Source organism: Toxorhynchites rutilus, chromosome 2, assembly GCF_029784135.1.
Source record: "Toxorhynchites rutilus septentrionalis strain SRP chromosome 2, ASM2978413v1, whole genome shotgun sequence".
Classification (NCBI taxonomy): domain Eukaryota; kingdom Metazoa; phylum Arthropoda; class Insecta; order Diptera; family Culicidae; genus Toxorhynchites; species Toxorhynchites rutilus.
In genome coordinates this window covers 235,980,841-236,004,513 of record NC_073745.1, presented here as the reverse complement: position 1 = coordinate 236,004,513, position 23,673 = coordinate 235,980,841, and the positions used below count along the sequence as shown (strand labels likewise).

Here is a 23,673-nt window from a genome sequence, read left to right as displayed (position 1 = left end):
CCTTATAAACAATAGAATTAAGGAAAATTGTTCATAGATATATAGATATAGTTAATATGTTTAGTTAAGAATTCAGCTCCTTTGAACTTATGTAACTGTGCCTGTAAAAATAAACGAATTAATAAAAAATTTAAAAAACTTTTCTGTATTAAAACTATACAAAAATGTCGTATGGTGAGTCAAATGTCTTTGATGTGATGAATAGAGCCTCTTATTTTTAAAAACCTATGAAATATTGTTATACCCAAAAAGTCTACAACAAAAAATAAAGTGTTTTACAGATATGTCTGTAAATTTACAAACATATTTGTAAATCTGGCATCTCTGGTGGTCTGACAATTTATTGCAAGAAATCGCTTGAAAGCATGCATTATTTTGCTTGAAAATGAAGTGAATTGAGTCCGCACCACTTAGGTAGAAAAGAAAGATTGACGGAGACGGACGGCTCGTTTGGTTTTTGTCTGGGCTTTGTGTCTCGGCTTTTGTTTTGATTTGGTTGTACAGTAATTTATATCTAATTCGACATTAAGCTAATTGAACAGATCTGTGATGTAATACGTTTAATTGGAAATTTTTACCTGTTATTGGACATTTTTGTAAACATTGAGTTCGGAGCCCAAATTATGGCCCCACATTGAAAGTCACCACCAGTTGCGAATGTCTAATTACTGGTCAAAATCGACTCCAATGCGACACTGAATGGTGCCTCAGCATATCGCATGATAAGTAACTTACTGTACTTTTTATGCCAACATATCTCTTAGCTCCAAATTTCGGAGTGAAAATTCGCGAATAGCTGAGAGAAATATTCTATTTATTATTATTGTTGAATAAGGGTCGGACTACGGGGTTTAAGTAGTTAAATAATTGAATTCAATGATTTTCATTGAATTTTTCAAAATTTAGAACTGATTCTACACTGAGAGGAAAATTTAGTAAATATGACGAATTTTTTGGTACATGTTACCAATTCTCTAGTCATTTTCTACCCTACTAATCATTGGTACATGTTACAAAAAAAGAATGGTAGGCGCATATGTCAAACAAACTACAAATTGTTGGTCCAACATTGGTGCAATAACAGTGAAAATTTTGCTTCATATTTGTGAGAGGTAATCATCAAGGATAATGACAAAATTTTTAATAATTATTTTTAATTTAAAAATTGTATTTGATTGCGTTTAATTCTACATACTTAGAATACATTATACTAATAACTTATTCTATAAACAACATCAATAATTCTCGTTGGAATCATTCTAACAACTGCGTACAAGAGGCAAATTTTAATCGCAGCCTCAACCACCTCAATTTGATGAGCATTTCCAAAGCAAGTTCCCGTTCCTCTTCCTGCTGCATCGCTCTGATTTGCATTAGCTGATTAGCAGACTGACGGTAGAATTAGCACGTTTCATCCGTATTTTGTTCTCTCGTGTCCCTATGAAGAAAAGAAATACATATGTTAATGATATTAAATATGCAATAAATTATGTATGTTCACCTTAAGTTTTTTACGGTCGATGATGTGTTGAAGAAAGATTCCAATCTTAGCGACAAACTCGCCGTTACCTTCAATCCCATAGCATGGATGGTTTTTGGTAAACAAGTATTACGAGTCTGGGATCATGCCAGCTGTAAAGACAAGGAAAAAGGTCAATAGTGTTGTAATGTATAGAATATAACTGATGTTTATCCTTGGCGGGAATATGAAAATAGTTTCCCGACCGAGGTGACTAATGTAATGATGTAAAAAAATGAATACTTATCTCCGATTTGTTTATGATGAATGATTGAACTGCATATAATTTTAAGGCAAACTAAAAAAGAAAAAAATGGTATTAGGTCAATTATGTTAATATGGATCGAAATTTCTTGTGATATTTTTCCCGCCGAAAAGATGAAAACAAATTCTCGGGGGAGATGAATACATAATTGAATTCAATAAAAACAAAGTGCTTACCTCCGAATCGCTTCGTCTCCAAAAGACAAAAGACAAAGTGCGCACATCACAGTTGTTAGGTATGACGATAAAAACAAACTTACTAATGGTATGAAGTAAAATATACGAATTCCTGGTAGGAACATTCATTGCGTCTGACATCTTTTTTACGCAATTTTAGTAATATTTACAAAAAATGTGTATATTTTACCAATGTTTTTGCTACTAAAGATTTGGTAGCTGCTTTTACTAAACTATTTCTCCAGTGTAGGCATGCTGATTTGAAAGAGGGCGTTGCAATTTAAAATTGTTGTAGGTGGCGCCTACACCATGAATAACATTACATAAATAATTCGTTTGACATTTGACGTGACGGTGCTGGTGGAAGCATTGACTGCATGTGTGAATTGGTGGAGACGTTGACGGAACGTAGACGTTCTTCTCCGTAACGTTCTATGTGAATCGCACAATAATCTTGACTCACGGATCAGCCGGGGCCCGGTTTTACTGAATCGACAAAAAAAAATCATTCCAAATATTACTTGATATCAAAAAGCGCAGTGTTGTTGACTTTTTGTTTTGCGATTATACGAAAGAAATGAACAGCGAACGCTTGTTCTAAAGGCTATTTCTCAATACAACGTCTATCACGACACCGTCTGAAAATATCGCTAGCCGGAATATTTCTAGTGGCAGTAGAGATGTCGGATAATCATTCGATTGAATCGAATAATCGAAAATCTGCTATTATAATAGGGTAATTTTATATCGAATAATGCAAAAAAAATATGAATACAGTAGAACCTCGATTATCCGCGGAATAGTCCGGCAAGCTCAACACGGATAACGAAAATTGCGGATAACGCAAAAAGAACTAAAAAAGGTGTAAACACGAAAAAAGATGTTTCAGCATGAAAACTATGTTTTTTAAATACAGAAATCATTAAACTATTGATCTATAACTACGTGTACACCAGTGGCCAAATAATGTAAAAGCCACGGCCAAAAAAAGAGCATTAGCCAATCATTCACTGACTCATTCTGGGAAGGTCCTTAGATTTACTATGGAACTCGCTGTCGTGAATAATCCGCATCGATAATCGGGATTCTACTGTACATGGAATAAAGTGCGATTCACACTCAACATCCACGTCACGCATCTAAAGTTCACAACGAATTGAAAAAATCTTGTTTGTCTTTCATCGTCATACAAATTATGCATCACTGCTCTTTCAAGGAAAAATAATTTCAACCAGTATGGCACCCATATCCGAATTGAATACGACCGCAAAGGGTTAACATGCAACTGTGTATCTATTTAAAGATCATTATTTTGGCATTTTTATACAATTTTGGTACATAGTCATGATTTGCAACTAGAGTATGTATTTTGCATGTTTTATTTTGGAATGAAAAAAACTGACTTTTGGAAGAAGATTGTTTGGACCGATTAGAGTAAGTTTGAGGCCATAAGACACAAAGAAATGACAGATTGAAGTCTGAGCTATCCAGCCTACTCAAGCAACAGCAAGCAAGTGGAGGATCACTGCGTGTGTGGGGCTGTTTACTTGGAATGGGGTGCACAATCTCGTCAAGATAGATGCAAAGAAGACTGCTGAGTCCAACGTCAATGTCTTGGAGGAGAGTTAAAGCCGTCACCCAGGAAAATGAATATTAAAGGCTATATTTTCCAACAGGACAATCCCAAGGACGCCTCTAGGGTTAAGAAACGCTATTTCCAGTCCAAAAAGATTAAAATGCTTGAGTGGACATCCCAGTCTCAAGACCCCAACTCCATTGAACATCTATGCACAACAGTGGATGAAAAAATTAATTGGAATTTTATATGAATTTGAAAATGAATACAAACAATGGCTTGTTTACATCCTTTCCATTGTAAAAATACGTTCATTTTCGAAAACAAAATCATGAAAAAGTATTCTGCGTAATGCTGTTTTCTTTTTTCTTTCTAACACTGTGCATAGGACATTTGATAACTTATCGAGAAGTTCTTGATCAACCTGATAAATCTTCACGAACTGCTTTGTGATTATAGTTCTCTGACACCAAATTGCTAGATATTGGGTTGGGGGAAAAGAAATGTCGCACATTGTCAATATATGGCAACACTTAAACATATCTTGTGTTGTACTTATCGCATCGGGTCATACTATACGGCTATTTAAATACGACAATCTGTGCTACAAGTGTCGTTTCGATAGTGTTGTGATTGTCCTTTTCAGTCTCAAGTTATAGCGCGTCAAAGATGGAGTCCACCAAGCAAGAAATTCGCCATATTTTACGTTTTTACTACCTGCAAGGTAAAACTGGCGGCCGAAAAAATTCGTGTAGTTTATGGACCCGATACTGTAACGATTCACACAGCACAGCGTTGGTTTGATCGATTTCGTTCTGGTATAGTGGCTGTCGACGATAAACCCCGTACTGGTAGGCTAATCGTCGTGGAAACCGATAAAATCGTTGAAATCATCCAAGTAGACCGGCATGTGAGCACTCGCTCGATTGGCCAGGAACTGGGTATAGACCATAAAACCGTTTGGAACCATTTGCAGAAGATTGGATTCCAAAAAAACAGCAAAATAATCTTTTAGACCGAATCAACGCCTGCGATGCACTGCTGAAACGGAACGAACTCGACCCATTTTTGAAGAAGATGGTGACTGGTGATGAAAAGTGGATCACGTACGAAAACCTAAAGCGAAAAAAGTCGTGGTCGAAGCGCGGTGAGCCGACCCAAACCATCGCCAAGCCCGGATTGACGGCCAGGAAGGTTTTGCTGTGTGTTTGGTGGGATTGGAAGGGAATCATCCACTATGAGCTGTTCAACTATGGCCAGACTCTCAACTTGGTTCTCTACTGTGAGCAGCTTGACGGATTGAAGCAGGCGATTGACCAGAAGCGGCTAGAAATGATCAATAGGAATGGTGTTGTTTTCCACCAGGACAACGCTCGGCCTCACTCATCTTTGATGACCCGCCAGAAGCTACGGGAGCTCGGATGGGATGTCCTATTGCACCCACCGTATAGTCCGGACCTGGCTCCAAGTGATTATCATCTCTTCCGGTCCATGCAAAACGCTCTTGGACTCAAATGAGGCTTGCGAAAACTGGCTGTCTGAGTTTTTTTTGCAAATAAGAAGGGGGGTTTTATAAAGGGGGGATAATGAAGTTGCCTTCTAAATGGCAACAAGTTTGCGAACAAAACGGCGCATATTTGACTTAAATTGGATAATTTTAAGTATGCTAAATAAAGCGTCAAATTTCGATCAGAAATACGACATTTCTTTTTCCCCAACCCAATATTTACTTCCGTAGCAATTTCATTTTAAGCATCCTCAAAAACCACGAATTCTGCCATTATGTTCACACTGACAAGTATTTGAAAAAAAAACATCAGACAGCTCAACCTTTTTATTGTTAAATATACAGAACAAACATGAAGGAAAGTTTGAAAGTTCTTGAAAATGAAAATAGAATTCGTTGATTTTTAAATATAGATGTGATTGTTTTTTTCTCAAACATTTATTTCACGTATCCACGTGGACATTGGCTGTACCCCATACCCCCCACACCATGGACAATCGTGGACATTTTCACAAATGGCGCTACGTACGCTTCATCAAACTTTCACCCACACATGCGGAAGGATCATCAATTCGTATAAAGCTAGGAGCATCGACGTGGCACCGGAAACCTTATCGAATATGCACAATGAATTATTGAAATCCTTCACATGCTCGGATAGCGAAATGTTAATCACGCTATTGTCTTCAATAGCTAATAATTCTTGAGGCGATCTGGCGTAGTGGTAACATCCATACCTCTCACGCAGAGATCACGAGTTCAATTCTCACTTCCGACATTCTTCCAAAAATGGAATTAAAAGTAACGAACCAGCCGAAATGCGTTTGAAAGTCACTATAATAGAGAGAAAAAAAGATAATTATTCTAAATTATCAGCTGGAGAACACGTGTATTGATTCAATGATTCGAATCAATATTTATGAATATGTAGTTAGGCGTCGTGCACAAATTACGTAACGCAGAAAATCCGGATTTTAGACCCGCTCCCCCTACGTAACGCAATTTCCTATCTCTAATACACAAAAAGGAACGCAACCTTGAAAACCCTCCCCCTCTCGCATTACGTAATTTGTGTACGACGCCTTACAAGAGATCTCAATGGATTTTTATTATCGAACGATGATTCAACGCAGCTATGGCATCTTCATTCTACGATATCGTGAGCTGTGCCAACCAGGGCCCGAAATATTCGAAGGTGAAAAATGAGGACCGACTCTACTCCCAATAGCTCCGCTTCGACTAGAACTGCTTCGGCAGTCGCCGCCAACAAAAAATGACTTGACTAGCGCTGACTAGCGAGGATGACTGGTGAACTAGTCCAGTCAGTGGTTATGTTAACTGACTCGACTAATGAATACAAATCTGCCTCTTCATCCAACTGATTTAAATCCACATTTCCATTTCCCCCTGATACTAATTTTGTACACGCGTACCTACGTCCATATAAAGAGGAACGAAAACTTGATTCCTGATGCAAAAAAGTAGTTACCCCATCAATGGACGGTTTTTTTTTCTACCCATCGTGAGCTCAAACCAACTTAGACATTTATCAAGTATGCTATACAGGTACTCGCATAAGTATTAGTTAGTATTAGGCAAAATAGCGCACACACACTGCACGCTATTTTATACGTGTGAGTAGTTTTCGTGTACGCTACAATAAAATAAAGCTCACCTGTAGCGTTTGTCAAACCACTGTGAACTCAAACATCGATGCATGCAAACGTGCATGGGAGATAGAAAGAGGAACGAATTTGTTTTGGGAGAAGTCACTTCAAAATACAATGAGGACAATTTGACTGGGAAGAATGGAATGATATAGTCGAGTCGGTAGAGGGAGATAGCGACTAACGCCCGACTGACTGTTCAGTCGTTTTGGCGGAGAAACTGCGTGAAGAGCCAAAAGTCATTTACCGACTGACTATGGATATAGTCAGTCGGTTAGTCAGCCGACTATCCTCAGTTAACTATGACTATGCCGCGCCCTGGTGCCAACAATTCATTGTCGGCATGTACACGAAGGTAGGGGGCGAACGACTGCGACTCCTACGACACAATCGACAGAAGCAGCATGAGGACGAATAAATTCACATGCGAGAATCTATCAATAGCAACGCCGACATAGCCTTTGCTATTTCCAGGCTAAAACGCAATGCATTGTTATGCAAATAGTGTAATACGAGGGTCACTATTTATATTTCGGGAATAGGAACAAAAACAAATAGTTAAGCTGCGAATATATTTTTATTGTTTTTCAAAGTACTCGCCACGATGATCGATACACTTTTGCATGCACTTAAACCATTTTTCAAAGCATTTATTCCAATCGACACGAGCCTTTTTTTGAGCGATTGTCAAATTATGTGGGATCCAACGTGAACATAATTTTCGCACAACTAAGTGTTCATGTAAAATCGCATATATGCTGGTGGAACTAATGCTTAGGGATGCCTGGCACTACAATCGATTTTGGACGACCTTCACGAAACTCGTCGGACAGCGAACTACGACCACGATTGAATTCACTATACCAGCGATACACAGTGGTTTTTGATGGAGCTTCATCGCCAAAAGTCAAATTAAGTTGATTGACGCACTCTTGTGATAATCCACGTCGAAAGTCGTAAAAAATCATCGCACGAAAATGTTCACGATTCAGTTCCATTTTTTTGCCGAGACCAAACTTTCAACTAAATATAAAATAAACAAATAGCGTCCGTATGACAAAATGTTCTGAGTACGTATATCGTCAAAAATGTCAAACTTTACGATGGAACCGTCAGATGGACTCACATGACATCAGTGTTGCCAATTCCCGAAATATAAATAGTGACCCTCGTATAATATAATAGTGTGATTGCCTCGGTAATTCCACATCCGTCTACTGATCAACTGAAATACGATCGAGTCAGAATAATTCGAACGGATCGCATTTTTCATTCTGTAATCCGTTCGTCTCAAGTCCAATCACGTTGCGATTATGTGATAATGCATGGCAATTTCACATAGACGACAGTGAGCTTCGTGTTCTTTTTCTGTATAAATATAAACGGATTTTGGGGTGTAATAAACACGCTTTTAAAACGAAAAATATTGATGGAAATTAACTATACCCTTTCAAATATGTTTTGTATGTAACACAGTAACACATTTTCTGCAAGTGGGTAAAAATCGGCTTTCAGACGGATTCCAGAATATGGGTTAGTGTTTGATATTGTTCCCACGAACATGTTCATTACCGCCATGCGTTGCAGATGAGAAACACGATCACAAGGGTAGGGGGATATCCAACATAAAACCAAAGAAACGGATAACCATTGACAAATATCAATAACGCAGGCGTTGACGGATTGGAAATCGTTTGGTAGTCCCATATTCGCCTCAGCTGTGCGAAACATTCAATGTTCATATTAATGTTGAGTTCCGCTGTTCGGCGAAAAGCAGTAAATACAAATAAAAGTCCGTGAATAGGGGAAGCAATATGACTGTGTTTCAAATACAGAATATCGATGTGACTACTTCTCGATTGAATTACAACGACGAAATAATGCGCCAACAAATTAGCCGGTATATCAGCACCAATGAAGTTGTCTGTCATATCGTTGGTTTCACAATTCATGAACGGGACTCCACAGTCATGAATTTGGCTGTCAATTCAGAAAACTTTTCACTAACGAGACCGTAATTGAACAAAATTAATATTGATTTTCTTTATTTCATTTTCTAGTTTAAGACAAAACTATATTACTTTCTTTCACTTCACATTTTACTTATTACCATTATTAATTTTTCACTTATTTTCATATTAACACTTTACATCAAACACATCAGGAATGAGTAATTCCAAATGAAATCGACAAATGACAAAACATGAGTATTTTTGATTCCAATGAAAGTGTGTATTCCGTTTGGGTTAGAGGATATATGAGTTTTCCACAACAATTGGGATTTTTTTGACTCAAGCGTAACTTTTGAAAAGGGCGTATCGATTTAAGTAATAGAAATCTTTGATAATTTATATCTCAAAAACTATGAGTCGTACCATAATAGTGTCTTAGAAAGAGTTATAGAGTATTGATGGTTGAATATGAAAAAAATTTACACTGAGAAAAAAATAGTACTCTTTTTTTATTTACAAAATAAAAATTCAATTTGCAATATCCAAAATACATATTTTTTAATTATTTTTTTTTATTTTTTCATACAAAATAGAAGTCATGCAGAAAATTTAAAAAATGGGCCCAAGATGGTAAAACTATTTTTGACGAACTTTGTGGAACATCGAATTTTTAGGAATTTTCGAAACTTCAAATTTTTGTATGTTAACAATCATTTTTAGCCACAAATTATGAATCCTGATGTGATTTAAAGCAAAAAAGGTTATTATCAATTTCCTTCTAAATGTAGCCATTCTCGAAATATTTAAAAAAATATTTCTAATTTATTGCCTTTTTTGTAATAAATAATTCTTTTTAATATGTTTGTCGTGTTATATCGTCATGTTCATGAAATTTTATGAATTTGCTTATAATTTCCAACAACTTTTCCAAATACATCATCATGGTTCATTTTTTGACTCAAGCGTAACTTTTGAAAAGGGCGTATCGATTTGAGTAAGAGAAATCTTTGATAATTTATATCTCAAAAAATATGAGTCGTACCGAAATAGTGTGTTAGAAAGAGTTATAGAGTATTGTTGGCTTAATTCAAAGAAAATATACACTGAGAAGAAAAATTAGTACTCTTTTTTTTATTTACAAAATATAATTTTAATTTGCGATATCAAAAAATATGTATTTTTTTCATATAAAATAGAAGCCATGTAGTAAATTTAAAAAATGGGTCCAAGATGGTAAAACTATTTTTGACGAAATTTGTAGTATATCGAATTTTTAGGAATTTTCGAAACTTCGAATTTTTAGGAATTTTCGAAACTTCGAATATTTGAATTCTTAGCCACAAATTATGAATTCTGATGTGATTTAAAACAAAAAAGGTTATTATCAATCTCCGCAACCATTCTCGAGATATTTAAAAAAATATTTCTAATTTATAATCTTTTTATAGTGAACTAGCTGACCCGGCACACTTCGTCCCGCCCAAAATTTATTTTTCGTTATCACATCCATGTTTCCTTACTAAGCGCTGCGCATGGGTCCAATCGCAGAATTGTTCATTGATTGAAAAAAAATTACCTTTTACTATGAAATTCCTAGTACTTCTACCAAAACTCGTCATTCTAATATCAGATTATTTTCAGACACAACTCTCGTTCAAAATTTTTCAACGACTTGCAAATAAAATGTTTCTCCGTTACATGGAATAAATGTTTGATACCGAAAATATGATACGATAAAGACACCCCTAAATCAGACAATTCCTCTCTCGAGTTTTGCTCTTATCAACACATTCGGCGATGCATTCATATTTATACAGATAGAAGACGATATAAGAGTGCGTTTTATCACATTAAAATCCATTTCCATTTTCGAACGAAAATCAATTTCGTTAGCGCAAACATTTGTGTTTCAATTGTATGGCAGCCTACCCTTGGAGAGGGGGGAGGAGTGTCGAACCATTATAGAAACGTTTATCAAACTCTAAAACCTCTATATGTCAAATTTGATTCCATTTGCTTGATTAGTTCTCGAGTTATTCAGACCCCCCCCCCTTCTGTAGAGAGGGGGAGGAGTGTCGAACCACCTTAGAAACATTTATTATCTCCTAAAACCTTCACATGCCAAATTTAGTTCTATTTTCTTGATTCGTTCTTGAGTTATGCAGCAATTTATGCTTCATTTGTATGTTTGTCGTGTTATACCGTCATGTTCATGAAATTTTATGAATTTTCTTATAATTTCCCATTTTTTGATTGATTGAAGTTTGTATTAAGATAAAAAATATTTTTTAGTTTCGCTACGTTTTGTATTAACACCCACATGTCTTCGAATGTTTCGTGACGTAACTCCTAAACATATGTCTTTACCATAACGATGTATTTGGAAAAGTTATAATTTTCGATGTATTTGGAAATTATAAGCGAATTCATAAAATCTCATGAATATGATGGTATAACACGACAAACATATTTAAAGGGCCTATTTACTATTAAGAAGACAATAAATTACAAATATTTTTTTAAATATCCCGAGAATGGGTACATTTAGAAGGAGATTGATAATAACCTTTTTTGTTTTAAATAACATCAGGATTCATAATTTGTGATTAAAAATGACTGCTAACATACAAAAACTCGAAGTTTCGAAAATTCCTGAAAATTCGATGTTCCACAAAGTTCGTCAAAAATAGTTTTACCATCTTGGGCCCATTTTTTAAATTTTCTACATGACTTCTATTTTATATGAAAAAATTGAAAAAAATATTTAAAAAATATTTTTTGATATCGCAAATTAAAATTTTATTTTGTAAATAAAAAAAAGAATACTAATTTTTATTCTCAGTGTATATTTTTTCCAAATTAAGCCAACAATACTCTATAACTGTTTCTAACACTCTATTTCGGTACGACTCATATTTTTTGAGATATAAATTATCAAAGATTTCTCTTACTCAAATCGATACGCCCTTTTCAAAAGTTACGCTTGAGTCAAAAAAAAATAAACCATGATGATGTATATGGAAAAGTTGTTGGAAATTATAAGCAAATTCATAAAATTTCATGAACATTACGATATAACACGATAAACATATTAAAAGGAATTATTTACTATAAAAAAGACAATAAATTAGAAATATTTTTTTCAATATCACGAGAAAGGCTACATTTAGAAGGAGATTGATAATAACCTTCTTTGTTTTAAATTACATCAGGATTCATAATTTGTGGCTAAAAATGATTGTTAACATACAAAAACTCGAAGTTGCGAAAATTCCTAAAAATTCAATGTTGCACAAAGTTCGTCATAAATAGTTTTACCCTCTTGGGCCCATTTTCTAAATTTTCTGCATGACTTCTATTTTGTATAAAAAAATTAAAAAAATATGTATTGTGGATATTGCAAATTGAATTTTTATTTTGTTTATAAAAAAAAGAGTACTATTTTTTTTTCTCAGTGTACCTTTTTTTCATATTCAACCATCAATACTCTATAACTCTTTCTAAGACACTATTATGGTACGACTCATAGTTTTTGAGATATAAATTATCAAAGATTTCTCTTACTTAAATCGATACGCCCTTTTCAAAAGTTACGCTTGAGTCAAAAAAATCCCAATTGCTGTGGAAAACTCATATATCCTCTAACCCAAACGGAATACACACTTTCATTGGAATCAAAGATACAAGTTTTTAAAATAGGCATTTTTAGAACGATTTCATTTGGAATTGATGGAATCACGAATGGATCAAAAACGTAAAACCATTCAAACATACTTATAATATATTAGTTATTGTTGAGATAATTTATTAGGCAGAACAACGTTTCCCGCGTCAGCTAGTAGTTTAATATAATAATAACGAGCTTTGGTTGAAGTACTAGGAAATTCATAGAAATTGCAAACAGACAAACGGAAATCAATCAATGAAAAGTTCTGCGAATGGACCCACGAACGTTAGCTTAGTAAAAAAATTGTAAGGAGTTGTATCTAGGACACGACCGCATATTTTCGACGTAGAACTACACAATTATATTATGCAATCCACTTGTTTACCACTTCGAATATTATTTTAGAATGCATGGAAATTTTTCTAATAGATTATGTTCTTCGTTACAAATAAATTTGATGAAATCCTTTTACGTTTGACATGATGCCCGGGACACCAAAATATGTGAACGGAAAAATTGTCAAACGATCAAACGGTTCTCAAACCGCGAAAGTTCATTCACCTCTAGTATCTGAAATGACGATTTTCCCTGGCTTCTCAGTTTAAAAGTACGTTTTAGGGAAATATATTCCGGTCTGCACAACGACAAGCGAGTGCAAAAGTACTCAACACTAGAGACGTCGGTTAATCGTTCGATTAATTCAAATAATCGAATATCTGCAATTTTATCCGAGTAATTTTGTATCGAATAATGAAAAATCAAAATATGAATACATCGAATAATTATCACAGTAATCGCGATTAATGAAAAAGGAAACAATTTTTTTCAAAAAATACAGTGCAAAATTTAAACTTTGTTTGTCGAAATTCATCGATTATGCTAAACCACTTACGGTTGAAGCATAAAAATAATTCCCTGATGGTGGAGGAGACTGGGGAGAAGAATTCAGCGTCTGCAGGAGTAAATAGCGGAATAGAAGGATGTGATCCCGTACTAAAGTGGTAGTATTCAAATTCAGAGTGCCAAGGAAAATACTAGTGGTCAATGATTCTACAAAAATACTTCTTTTGAACTAGTAGTTATAGGGACCAAGTAGAAATTTTCAAATAAATCTGCTATTTCAACAACATTCGAAGAACAGGTAGTTTTGAACACAAAAAATTGTATGTTGGTGCAATTAAAATATTTTGCATCATTTGCATGATGTGCTCTTTTTTCAATCGCCCGCAAAAAAATCACGAAATGGTAAATTTATCAATCTACTGAATTACCATTCAAAAACTACTATTCTGCAAATTCTGCATAATTTTTTTTTATAAATGTCTGTTCATCTCGATTACAAGAAATAAATATTCGCTCGATTAATCGAATTCTGAAAGACAATTATTCGAATGAATCGATTATTTGGCCCCACGATTAATCGATAATCGAATAAACGAAAAATTTAGACATCTCTACTTAACACCAAAAAATACCCCCGACTTGCATGTATATTTGCAAGTATATTAATTCTGAAGTTCGTGTTAGGGAAACACAACTCAGTGGGCAAAAAATACCCCCGACTTACATCTTTTTACAAAGCGGATTCCCCCAGGCACATTGATTTAGAAGTCTGTGTTAAGGAAACACAGCTTGGTGGAAACCAAGGCGCCTAGAAGTATATACTAAGGTGGCCCAACTTGCTAAAACCACTCTTCAGCCATTTTGGAAGTCTACTGTGTTTTGTTTGTAAACAAAACACAATACGCTATTGCCGAAGCTCGCTCGTGATCAGTCTGTCTCTTTCACGCTACAAGCAAATAATTCCCCTTCTACTTTCTTCCGTGCTGTTTTCATATAACGCTCCCCTAACCAACTTAGTGACGAAACGGCCTCACCTAGTAACATAGACCCGTCTTGGGTGGAAACAAAAATACCCCCGACTTGCATGTATATTCGCAGAGCGTATTTCCTCAGGTACATCGTTTTTGAAGTCTGTGTTGGGGAAACCATAAATCGGGCCAATCAAAACTTGACAGTTAAGGCGTTTAAATAACGCTTGACATTTTACAGTTATTCAATTGTTCATCTCATGGAAAATAATATTTTATTTATTGCGATAGACGCGTATTTCCTATCAATTGATGCAAACATCTTTCCGATCGGTTAAGAAATGTTAGAGTTATAAGCATTCGAAATATGGGTAGGATTAACACACCAATCCGCAGAATAAATGTATGGGAAAAAGGTTCTTCCAGTTTTTCTGAATTGAAACCGTTTAGAGATTAGCGAATTGTAATGTATAGCATATCAAACAAATCTTAGAGAATTTCCGATTCGATTGGTATGCAAATCATGAGAATTTGTTCACAGTGAAAGTAGTTATTAACGTTAACTTTATTTCATAAAAACGTGACCTGTATTCTGATTTGGCACCCTTCTTCCTGAAAGACGTAGTTCTACGTCAAAACGTGAATGTATTAAAGTTTCCATATCAAAAAATCAATTATTGGGCGGGACGAAGTTCGCCGGGTCAGCTTGTGTTATATGAAAAATCAGCTAATCCAAATTCATTGAAAAACGGGATACCTGATCGTAAAAGAGTCAACGTGCGGCCGTTCCTTAGCCACAAATCAGGCACCGGGTAAAAGCTAACGGGATATTGGCGGAAAAATCTATTCCAAGAGTTGATTCAGTTGAGTCATTATGTTACGGATTCGATGGCATATCTTCAAGAGGTAAATGTAAAATCTATGTATGTTTTTTTTGTATTCTATAATTTGAACACTTTCAGAAACTGAAAATGTAACATTCACAAATATGGAATGATCGATGAGAAGTATCCCGGAGAAAGATCACGTGATGAACATGAATCTTTCGTTTCGTATGCCGCTTCGCAAAGCCAGCTGTACATGCCGTAGCTACCAGTCATGTGGAAAATTCATTTAGTGAAATATATACCGGGTATTTGTGTTTTCAAGAAAATATTATTATTTTTCATCAAAATTTATATTATCGACCTCAAAACAGGCCCCTTCTGAAGCAATACACTTTTTCCAACGAATAAATCAATCACCAAAACACTTTCTATAGCTGTATTCAGGTATTGCTTCAGTTAACCCGCCGCAATGGCAATATGCATCACACAAAGATAATAGCAACGAAAACGGAGGTTTTAAAATGCATACAAATTGGTGTAGATTTAGTTGACTCAATTGTAATGTTGAGGTGTAGGTTCTTCGCCTCTTTGGGAGAAAATCGGGAAATCATACACTTATAAGGCTTTCTTCCACAACTATTGGAAAAGAAACATGCCCAACATGAACCGATTTTTGGCGCTGAATTTCTTTATCTAAGATCTTGTCAATAATGTAAAAGGTTTATCAAATTATCAAGCAAATTTACAAAATCTACATACCATTTACTTCGACAAAAATAAATACGCCACTACGGCGACCATCAGGATCCCGAATGGGACAAGTGCATAAATCAATTTACTACTATCGGTTGTTTCTTCAACCTGAACACGCTTCCGTTCCCGATATTTCTTACGTCCCAGCTTTCTCTCATACTCCTCGAGAGCCCGTTGATTTTCCACCTCTTCCTGCTCCTTCTGCAGGCGTTCTTTATCGGAAAGCTCGCGAACTTTAACTTCGTTCAACTTTTCACAGCTTGCGTCACATTCTAAAGTTTTGGTTTTACTTTGAGCTACGATACAGCTCACCTCCATTTTACGATTGCGGCAGCTACATGTGATTTTAACCTTTTTGGTACATGCTTCCGGATTGGGACACTCCCCGGAGTGACAGGTAGTATTGCAGCGATGACCGCATGGGAACTACAGAACATATCAAGTGTCTGTTGAATGATGGTAACGGAAAAAAATCATCTATACTTACATTCTTGATACACTTCTGTCCGCAACTAAGTAATTGTTCTCTGAAAACAATCAACTCGTCCTCCGTTTTGTCGCCACCATAAAACTCGTGACACTTATAAAATATCTGTGTCAAACCACAGTGACATGAAGTCTTAGTGGGTACCTGACACGGATTACAAGGCGGGACATGACAGGGTCGCTTACAAGGGTGAACACATCCGGCCGGGCGTGATATTAAACAGCCCGCATTACATGGCTGACACCTTGGATCTTCTTCTGCCGAGTCGAGTCTTCTTACCCTGTGACACTGCATGGGACACCTATGAACACCACACTTCAGAGATCGACCACATTCTCGGCCACATGAGGCCGGCTTGGAGTTATAGCATGGCCAAAGGGCTGTTTCATGGCCACCGATGCATGTGACAGGAACTTTCACCTCGCACTGCGGATGGGGCAACTTTTTGATCTCGACCTGTATCGATAGTTATATTATTTCATTGAAAATTTGGAATGAAATTGCACGTTACTTACAATTTCCATAGGAACATCCCATGGACCGACAGGCTTGAAATTTTTATCCTTCGTCACAACCTTCACCGCATCGTGACATTTAGCCTCGCACGGATGCTTACAGTTGGTGGTGTCATTCGGTAGACCACACACTCGCTGACAAGGAGGACAATCACCCTGATGGCAATGGTGCGGGTTGGTGTGGTGACACTTAGAGTGTATCCGACATGGCAAACGACATTTTGGTGAATTCATCTTTTTCTCGCGTCCACAAGGGACCTCAACCACAGTTCCAGCGCACCTGTTAATTAACGCATTAGCTTTATAATTATCACGCAAAAGTGTTCATCATGTACCTGCATTTAATCGATGCCTTCTGATTGCACGGATAACACGGACCATGGTGACAGAGAGACGAACATTTATGTTTGCCACAAGCTAACGTTTTCCCACACAACTTATCACATGGTGGACATTCACCATCGCAGCACTTCCTGTTGCATGGATGTTTGCTACAGCTCCTAATATTTTTACACTTTGTATCACATATCAGCTGCTTGTGACATGCGACCTCTTTCTCCATATATCCACATCGGCACGATTTCCTTACCAATTCCAGGCACTGACTACACTTGCCCGGATGACATCGTTCACTGCACTGATGAACTCCACACTCGAGAAATTTCTGGCAGGTGTCACCACAGGTTCCTATTGCCTCGGAACAGGAAGCAACGGAGGATGTTTTCCCGCATGGACAAGTTCTTGGTAATCCCAATGGGCACTCGCCACAATCGCCCTCGTGACATGTATTCTCACAACTGTGCAAACCACACGCGTAAGTTTTCTTACATATTTTATCGCACTGCCAGCGAGATTCAGAACAGTTGACTTCTTTGGATCTATTGCCACAGAGACATTTTTGTTTGCTTCGACTTTTACACAGCGGGCACTTTTCCGCAGAGTGACACAGCTCGCCGCATTCGTGAATTCCACAGTTACGCTTTTGCTTACACTGCAACAACGAAGAGAATCTGAAATCAAGAACTCTACAGAAACAATTCTGGATACGTACCGGCTTAAGACATGTCCAAGTTCTCTGCGAGCACCGAATTGTTTTCTTAGCCGATTGACCACACTCGCAAGACACCGCAATCGTCTGGGGACACGGCGGACATGGTCCCGGATGACAAAGTAAAACACACTTATGACCACAGTCTGGCACCAGCCGTTTCCGACAGGTCTCTCCGCAGGAATGCGGTATCAGCCACAAATGATTCTGTGGGTTTTGTTCTTTCCCACAGAAACAATCGTAGTGCCGTGGGATATCCACCGGTTCATACTCCTTACGACACTTCGGACAGTCCCAATGAACGGAAAGGGTCGGTTTGGGAATGTACTCACCCCGATTGTTGTAATATCCTTCCTGCTGTTCGTGACTTATGCGCTTTTGTGAGATGCTATCGTTCGCCCATCGCTGGATGCACAGAAGGTGGAAAAACGTATAACAACTGGTGCAGGACCAAATCGAATCGGAACGTTTAACCGTACCGATACAAATCAAGCAGACGGCCGAGCGGGATTCAAGCAGGTTCTGTAGATATTCCTGGGTCTTGACGATGTCCCCGTCAGCGCCCCGATAGTTCTTCAACACTGTTCCTAAAATCTCGTTCGGCGAAGAGCTTCTTCCATCATCCTCATCCTCACTGGACTCATACTGTTGGATATATTTTTTTGCCGATTCCAAATGCTTGTGGTGTTCTTGAGCAAATTTATCTTCACATTTTTTCAACAAATTGCTGTCCCCACTAACCCCCGGTTTTGGTTGATTCTGATTGGATCCTTTAGATTTTGGACGGGTAGTTTGTGCGTCTCCAACACCGGTTTGATTGCGACTCCAAGGATTGGTAGAAGTTGCATGTGCTTTAGAGTTATGACGATTGCTGTGTGACATCGTTGGTGATGAATTATCACGAAACACGCGAAATAAAGAATTATTTTATAATAGTTTCAATGATAATAACATTTCACCGGGATTTGGTTCCGTCTCGTTGTTTTGTCTCTGACGTGGTTCGCACATTTGACATTAGAACATAACTCGAATTAGGATCAATTCACCTATCATCCCACGTTCTCCTTTTTTGGGTAATCAATCGTTCACAAATGCAGTGACGAGTGACTCAAATTCGAAATCGTACCTCACCATGTAGGGTAAATGATCTTGGTTTGTCCAATTTAGTGTGTTTTCACGCAACTAGTCAATGCAAATCGATTTTTCTTCGTGGAAATCACATACAGTGCAAGTTCCCTAATTGGGAGACGACTGCTCCCCAACTAACGAATATCATTCGCTAATTGGGTATCGACAAATGTCAAAGTTAAGCGAGGAGCACTCGAATTGTTTGTTTTGGTTTATGTTTTTGTTCGCTAAAGATGATACGTATGATGAGTAGCTGCTTCCTGTGCTTCATAAATACTGGGCCTGATCACCAACGTCACTTCACGGTGAAAACGAAATGAATTGTATGCAATTTGTATGCATTTCATTCCGTTTTCACCGTGAAGTGACGTTCGCAATCAGGCCCAAAAACAGTGAATAAACAGTTTCTTTCGTGAATATTGCGATACAGGTAACTTGTGAATTCATACGTGAACTTTATGTATTGAAGAATTATTTGCCTCAAATTTATTAAGTTTACACGATGGAAGGAACATCAACGTCGAACTCTGGGACGAATAACAAGGAAGATGTAAAATGAAAGTAACAACGCTCACCATAGCGGAGAAAGTTACAATAATAGAGGAGTTTGAGACTGGATACAGTTCGTACGAAACGCTCAGTGTTGTAGCCGTAACCACGGTGATAGACTGGTAGTTCGGAGCGACTAAAAGAGGTCTATTTTGCTTGGTGGTTGACTAACTAACTATACTTTAATGAATACATACGCCTTCTAAGGAAGCAAGGCCTGCTACATCTCCTCCTCTTGAAAGGGAGTAAGCCATCTTGGAAGTTTTGATTCACGAGAAAAACGTGTTTGTGGTTCCTTGCAACTTAAGTAACGGAATCAGGTTTCCTTAGCAGGTCCAACGTGTTGCGTACTGGTCTCCCTAGGAACGCTTCAGCTGGAGACGTCGATTCGGGAGTATTTGGGTTTGGAGTAGAGCGGTACACCGAAAGAAATGTGTGCAGATGCTCCAGTGTAGGCGAACTTTCTCCATAACGCAGCTTCTTGAGGCCACGCTTGAGGGAATCGACAAATCGCTCTGCTTGGCCATTGGACTGCGGGTGGTATGGACCAGTACGGAGATGTTTGATACCATTTGCATGAAAAAATTGCTGGAACTGTTCACTGGTGAATTGCGTTCCGTTGTCTGAAACCAAAGATTCCGAGTTGCCAAAACGGGAAAATGTCTCACGAAGCATGTCCATAGTTGCAGTGGTGTTAATTGATCGACTGGGGAACATTTCGGGCCACTTGGAATAGGCATCCACGATGACGAAATAGTCTTCTTGAATGGCGTTAACGTTCCCTGTGGAACTTTTGCCGTCTCAACGTATGCATTAACTAGCGTCATTTATTAATACTTAGTTGAGATTTCTTAAGCCAAATAACACGCCTTGAATGTATTCCGAGGGGCAAGCTCCAGAATACGCGTGACCACAGTGCAAATCGAAGGAAATTTCTCTGACGAAAAATCCCCCGGCCAGAACGGGAATCGAACCCGAACATCCGGCATGATAATGTGAGACGCTAACCACTCGGCCACGGGTGCACCATGACGAAATAGTAGTATCCATTAATAGGGCCAGCGAAGCCAATATGAACACGTTGCCATGGCCGGAGTGAAATGGGCCACGACTACAGGGTTGCTTTCGTTGGAGACTTCGCTGCTTCGGCACACGCTCTGCATTGACGAACAAACTGCGCCTCATCATCGTCGACATTGGGCCAGTAGATGTAGCTGCGCCCCAGAGACTTCATCCGGTCCATTCCAGAATGTCAACGATGTAGCGTATGATTCGTATGATTCGCTTGCGAAACCTAAATGGCACGAAGATCCGATCGCCTAACATAACGCATTCGTCGACGACTTGAAGTCCATCTCGTCTGGCGAAGAACTTCTTGACATCAGGGTCGGCAATCTGCTTTGCTGGCCAACCGTTATTGATGAAACCAACCACTTATTGCAGAACTGCATTCTTCTTCGTTTCAGCCAAGATCATTTGGCGTTACTGGAACGTTGCTGATGGTGTCGTCGAGAACTGCTTTCGCTTCAGATTCCACGTGAACGGAGGCAATCACGTAGTCTTCATCCGGTCGACGCTGCGATGACATCAGCTGGGACAGGAAGTCTGCATTGCCGAATTTGTCCGTAGGAACATGCTGAATGTTGAAATCGTACAGCAGGAGTGTCAGGGCCCAGCGCTGCAAGTGGTTTGCTGTGTAGACTGGAATACCTTTCTTTGAGCCGAAAACCTTTAGCAATGGTTGGTGATCGGTTTGCAGGAGAAAATGGCGTCCATATAGCATCTTGTGGAAGCGGATAACAGCGAATATCAGAGCCAATGCTTCTTCTTCCACTTGTCCGTAGTTCATCTCTGCAGGCATCAGTGAGCGAGAGGCATGAGCGATTGCCTTTACCTAACCGGTTGGGAAACGATGCATGATGACAGCACCAAGACCATACATTGATGCATCTGCTGCGACGATGATTTCGTAGTGAGTGAGCAGCAGATCTGACAGTAGAACGAACTTGAATTGCTCAAACGACAAACGAGCACCAAAGAACGTCTTTCTTGAACAAATTGTCCAGGGGAGCCCTCAGTTGCTTCATCCGCTTGACGAATCGACCGTAATAGTTGCTAGCACCAAGGTAAGAATGGAGTTGCTTGACATCCTTCGGAGGCTGCATTTTGGTAATAGCTTCAGTTTTCGAAGGGTCGGGTCGGATACCGTCCTTGTCTACGATATGCCTAAGGATCTCGATCTGAGGTAGCGCAAAACGGCATTTTTCGAGGCGTAAGTGTAAACCACACTCAAGCACACGTTCGAGAACAGCGTAGAGGCTCCGATCGTGCTCCTGCCTGGTGCGACCAGCGATGAGGATGTCGTCCAAGTATGGCTATGGGATTCATTCATTCGGGTTGAAAAACTTCGTTGCTTCGGGTTGATTTGTGAACAACTGTATATTTTATCCGAATTACTTTATTGAAGCTCGATGTTTATTTACTTCACATTTACTGCCGAACTTTTGATATGAACGTGAACGTGAACAAAAACTTTCTATTTACCACGATTTTTTGAGTTGTTTATTCGCAATGTAGTTCACCGTGAAATGATCGTACTATTCCACCACCTGTTCAAGTTCACGTTCACGGGAACTCTAAACCAGGCTTTAGATGTGAAATCATCCGCATCGGTTTTCGAGTACTGCAGGCACCGGTAACGACAATGGAAAATTGACTTCTGGCGACCGAATATTTTTTTCAGTTTCTTGACGGTCTCGTCCAGAGTGTAGTCCCGAGGGTGCTTGGAAAGAATAGTATTCACGTACTTCTCGTGTAACTGGGTGCTTAATTTGCGTAGAAGCAATCTCACTCGGGCGGCGTTATCCAGGGCTTCACCATCCTTCGTGAAAACGCCCTCGTATCTCGCATACCAGCCGTCGAAGAAAACTCCTGCGTCCGGATCATACTGGAAATCTTGAATGCCGTTGGCCAGGGATTCGATGATTTTCTCACTGCCACTGCCAGCCGGATTCGCACGGTTTTCAAGATTTTCTATCTGCTGCTGCTGCTTCGCGATGAGATTGGTGAGCTGCAGAATCGCGTTCTTCAGTTCCGCATCAGACATTCTTCAGCTGGCTTGGAAGTTTCAAGATGCTTGAGAAACTTCGAGATTCTTCAAAATTTTTTCACTCGTCGCCAATTGTTGTAGCCGTAACCACGGTGATAGACTGGTAGTTCGGAGCGACTAAAAGAGGTCTATTTTGCTTGGTGGTTGACTAACTAACTATACTTTAATGAATACTTAAGTTGTTAGGTTCATTTATGTAGATCACGTTTTCCGATTTTCGGATGGATGGGTGCGCCGTTTCAAACAACGTTTTGTAGTTCGTATGTTGGTAGTCACGGGAGAGAAAGCTTCTGTAGATAAGGAGGCTTATCTTAAATTCGAAGAAATGCTCATGAAGAAAATATTGAAAATGAATTTGACAAAAGCTCAAGTTTTTAATGCAGATTAATCAGCCCTCTTTACCAAGTTCATGACATCACGCACTATCGCACTATGAGACGAGACAGTTGCCTCGGGACGTAAACTCAACAAAACACGATTCACATTCATGCCTTGTTCAAATATTAATGGATCCTTGAAAATGAAGCTGATGTTCATTGGGATAGCCGCCAACCCTCGTGAATTTCCTCGTGGATTTAAGGAATCACTACCGGTGTTCTATTATAGTTCGAAAAAAGCTTGGATGACTCGTCAGTTGTTCCGCACTTGGTTTTATGATTAGTTTATTCCCGCTATCCGTAAGTTTTCTGTTGAGCGAGGTTTAGAGCCAACAGCACTTTTGGTTTTAGATAACTGTACTGCCCACTACGACGGATGTGATGATTTGAAGAGTGATGACGGATTGATTCAAGTCATTTACCTACCGCCAAATGTGACGGCAGAATGTCAGCCAATGGATCAGTCAGTGATCAACGCAATCAAAACGAGATACAAACGTAAACTAATGCTAAAACTTGTTTTGGAGAACGAGAACTTGGCGTCTGAAAAATGTATCTCTACGGCAGAGCATCGATTGGATTGCTGAAATCAGTCAGACTACCATTGAGAATTCTTGGAAAAAGTTGTTCGATGAGTTTCCAGGGTATGAGTGGAACATGTCTGAGCAAGTGGAGGATTTTTCTGTGGATGTTAAATCCCTTGTAACATTGATAGACAGTGTGGCTGGAACAAATACAAT

General features: G+C 38.5%; 2 protein-coding genes across 3 annotated transcripts; both read right to left on the bottom strand.

The window, feature by feature from the left end:
* Positions 1 to 1,147: 1,147 nt before the first annotated feature.
* LOC129768741 (NF-X1-type zinc finger protein NFXL1) lies at positions 1,148 to 18,789 on the bottom strand. Of its 2 annotated transcripts, XM_055770590.1 has the most exons (8): positions 17,774 to 18,789; positions 17,058 to 17,713; positions 16,723 to 17,002; positions 16,208 to 16,663; positions 15,727 to 16,146; positions 1,767 to 1,817; positions 1,502 to 1,634; positions 1,148 to 1,438 (listed from the first exon to the last, which is right to left on the bottom strand). In XM_055770590.1, exons 1-5 carry the CDS (start codon positions 18,650 to 18,652, stop codon positions 15,730 to 15,732), a joined length of 2,688 nt encoding a protein of 895 aa, XP_055626565.1. In that variant the 5' UTR covers positions 18,653 to 18,789; the 3' UTR covers positions 1,148 to 1,438; positions 1,502 to 1,634; positions 1,767 to 1,817; positions 15,727 to 15,729. The 2 variants fall into 2 exon arrangements, with proteins under 2 accessions (XP_055626565.1, XP_055626564.1); XM_055770589.1 differs by having other exon boundaries at positions 1,502 to 1,817.
* A 961-nt stretch (positions 18,790 to 19,750) lies between these two features.
* LOC129766744 (uncharacterized protein K02A2.6-like) lies at positions 19,751 to 20,128 on the bottom strand. Its single transcript, XM_055767342.1, has one exon. The coding sequence runs from the start codon at positions 20,126 to 20,128 to the stop codon at positions 19,751 to 19,753; it is 378 nt and encodes a 125-aa protein (XP_055623317.1).
* Positions 20,129 to 23,673: the final 3,545 nt, after the last annotated feature.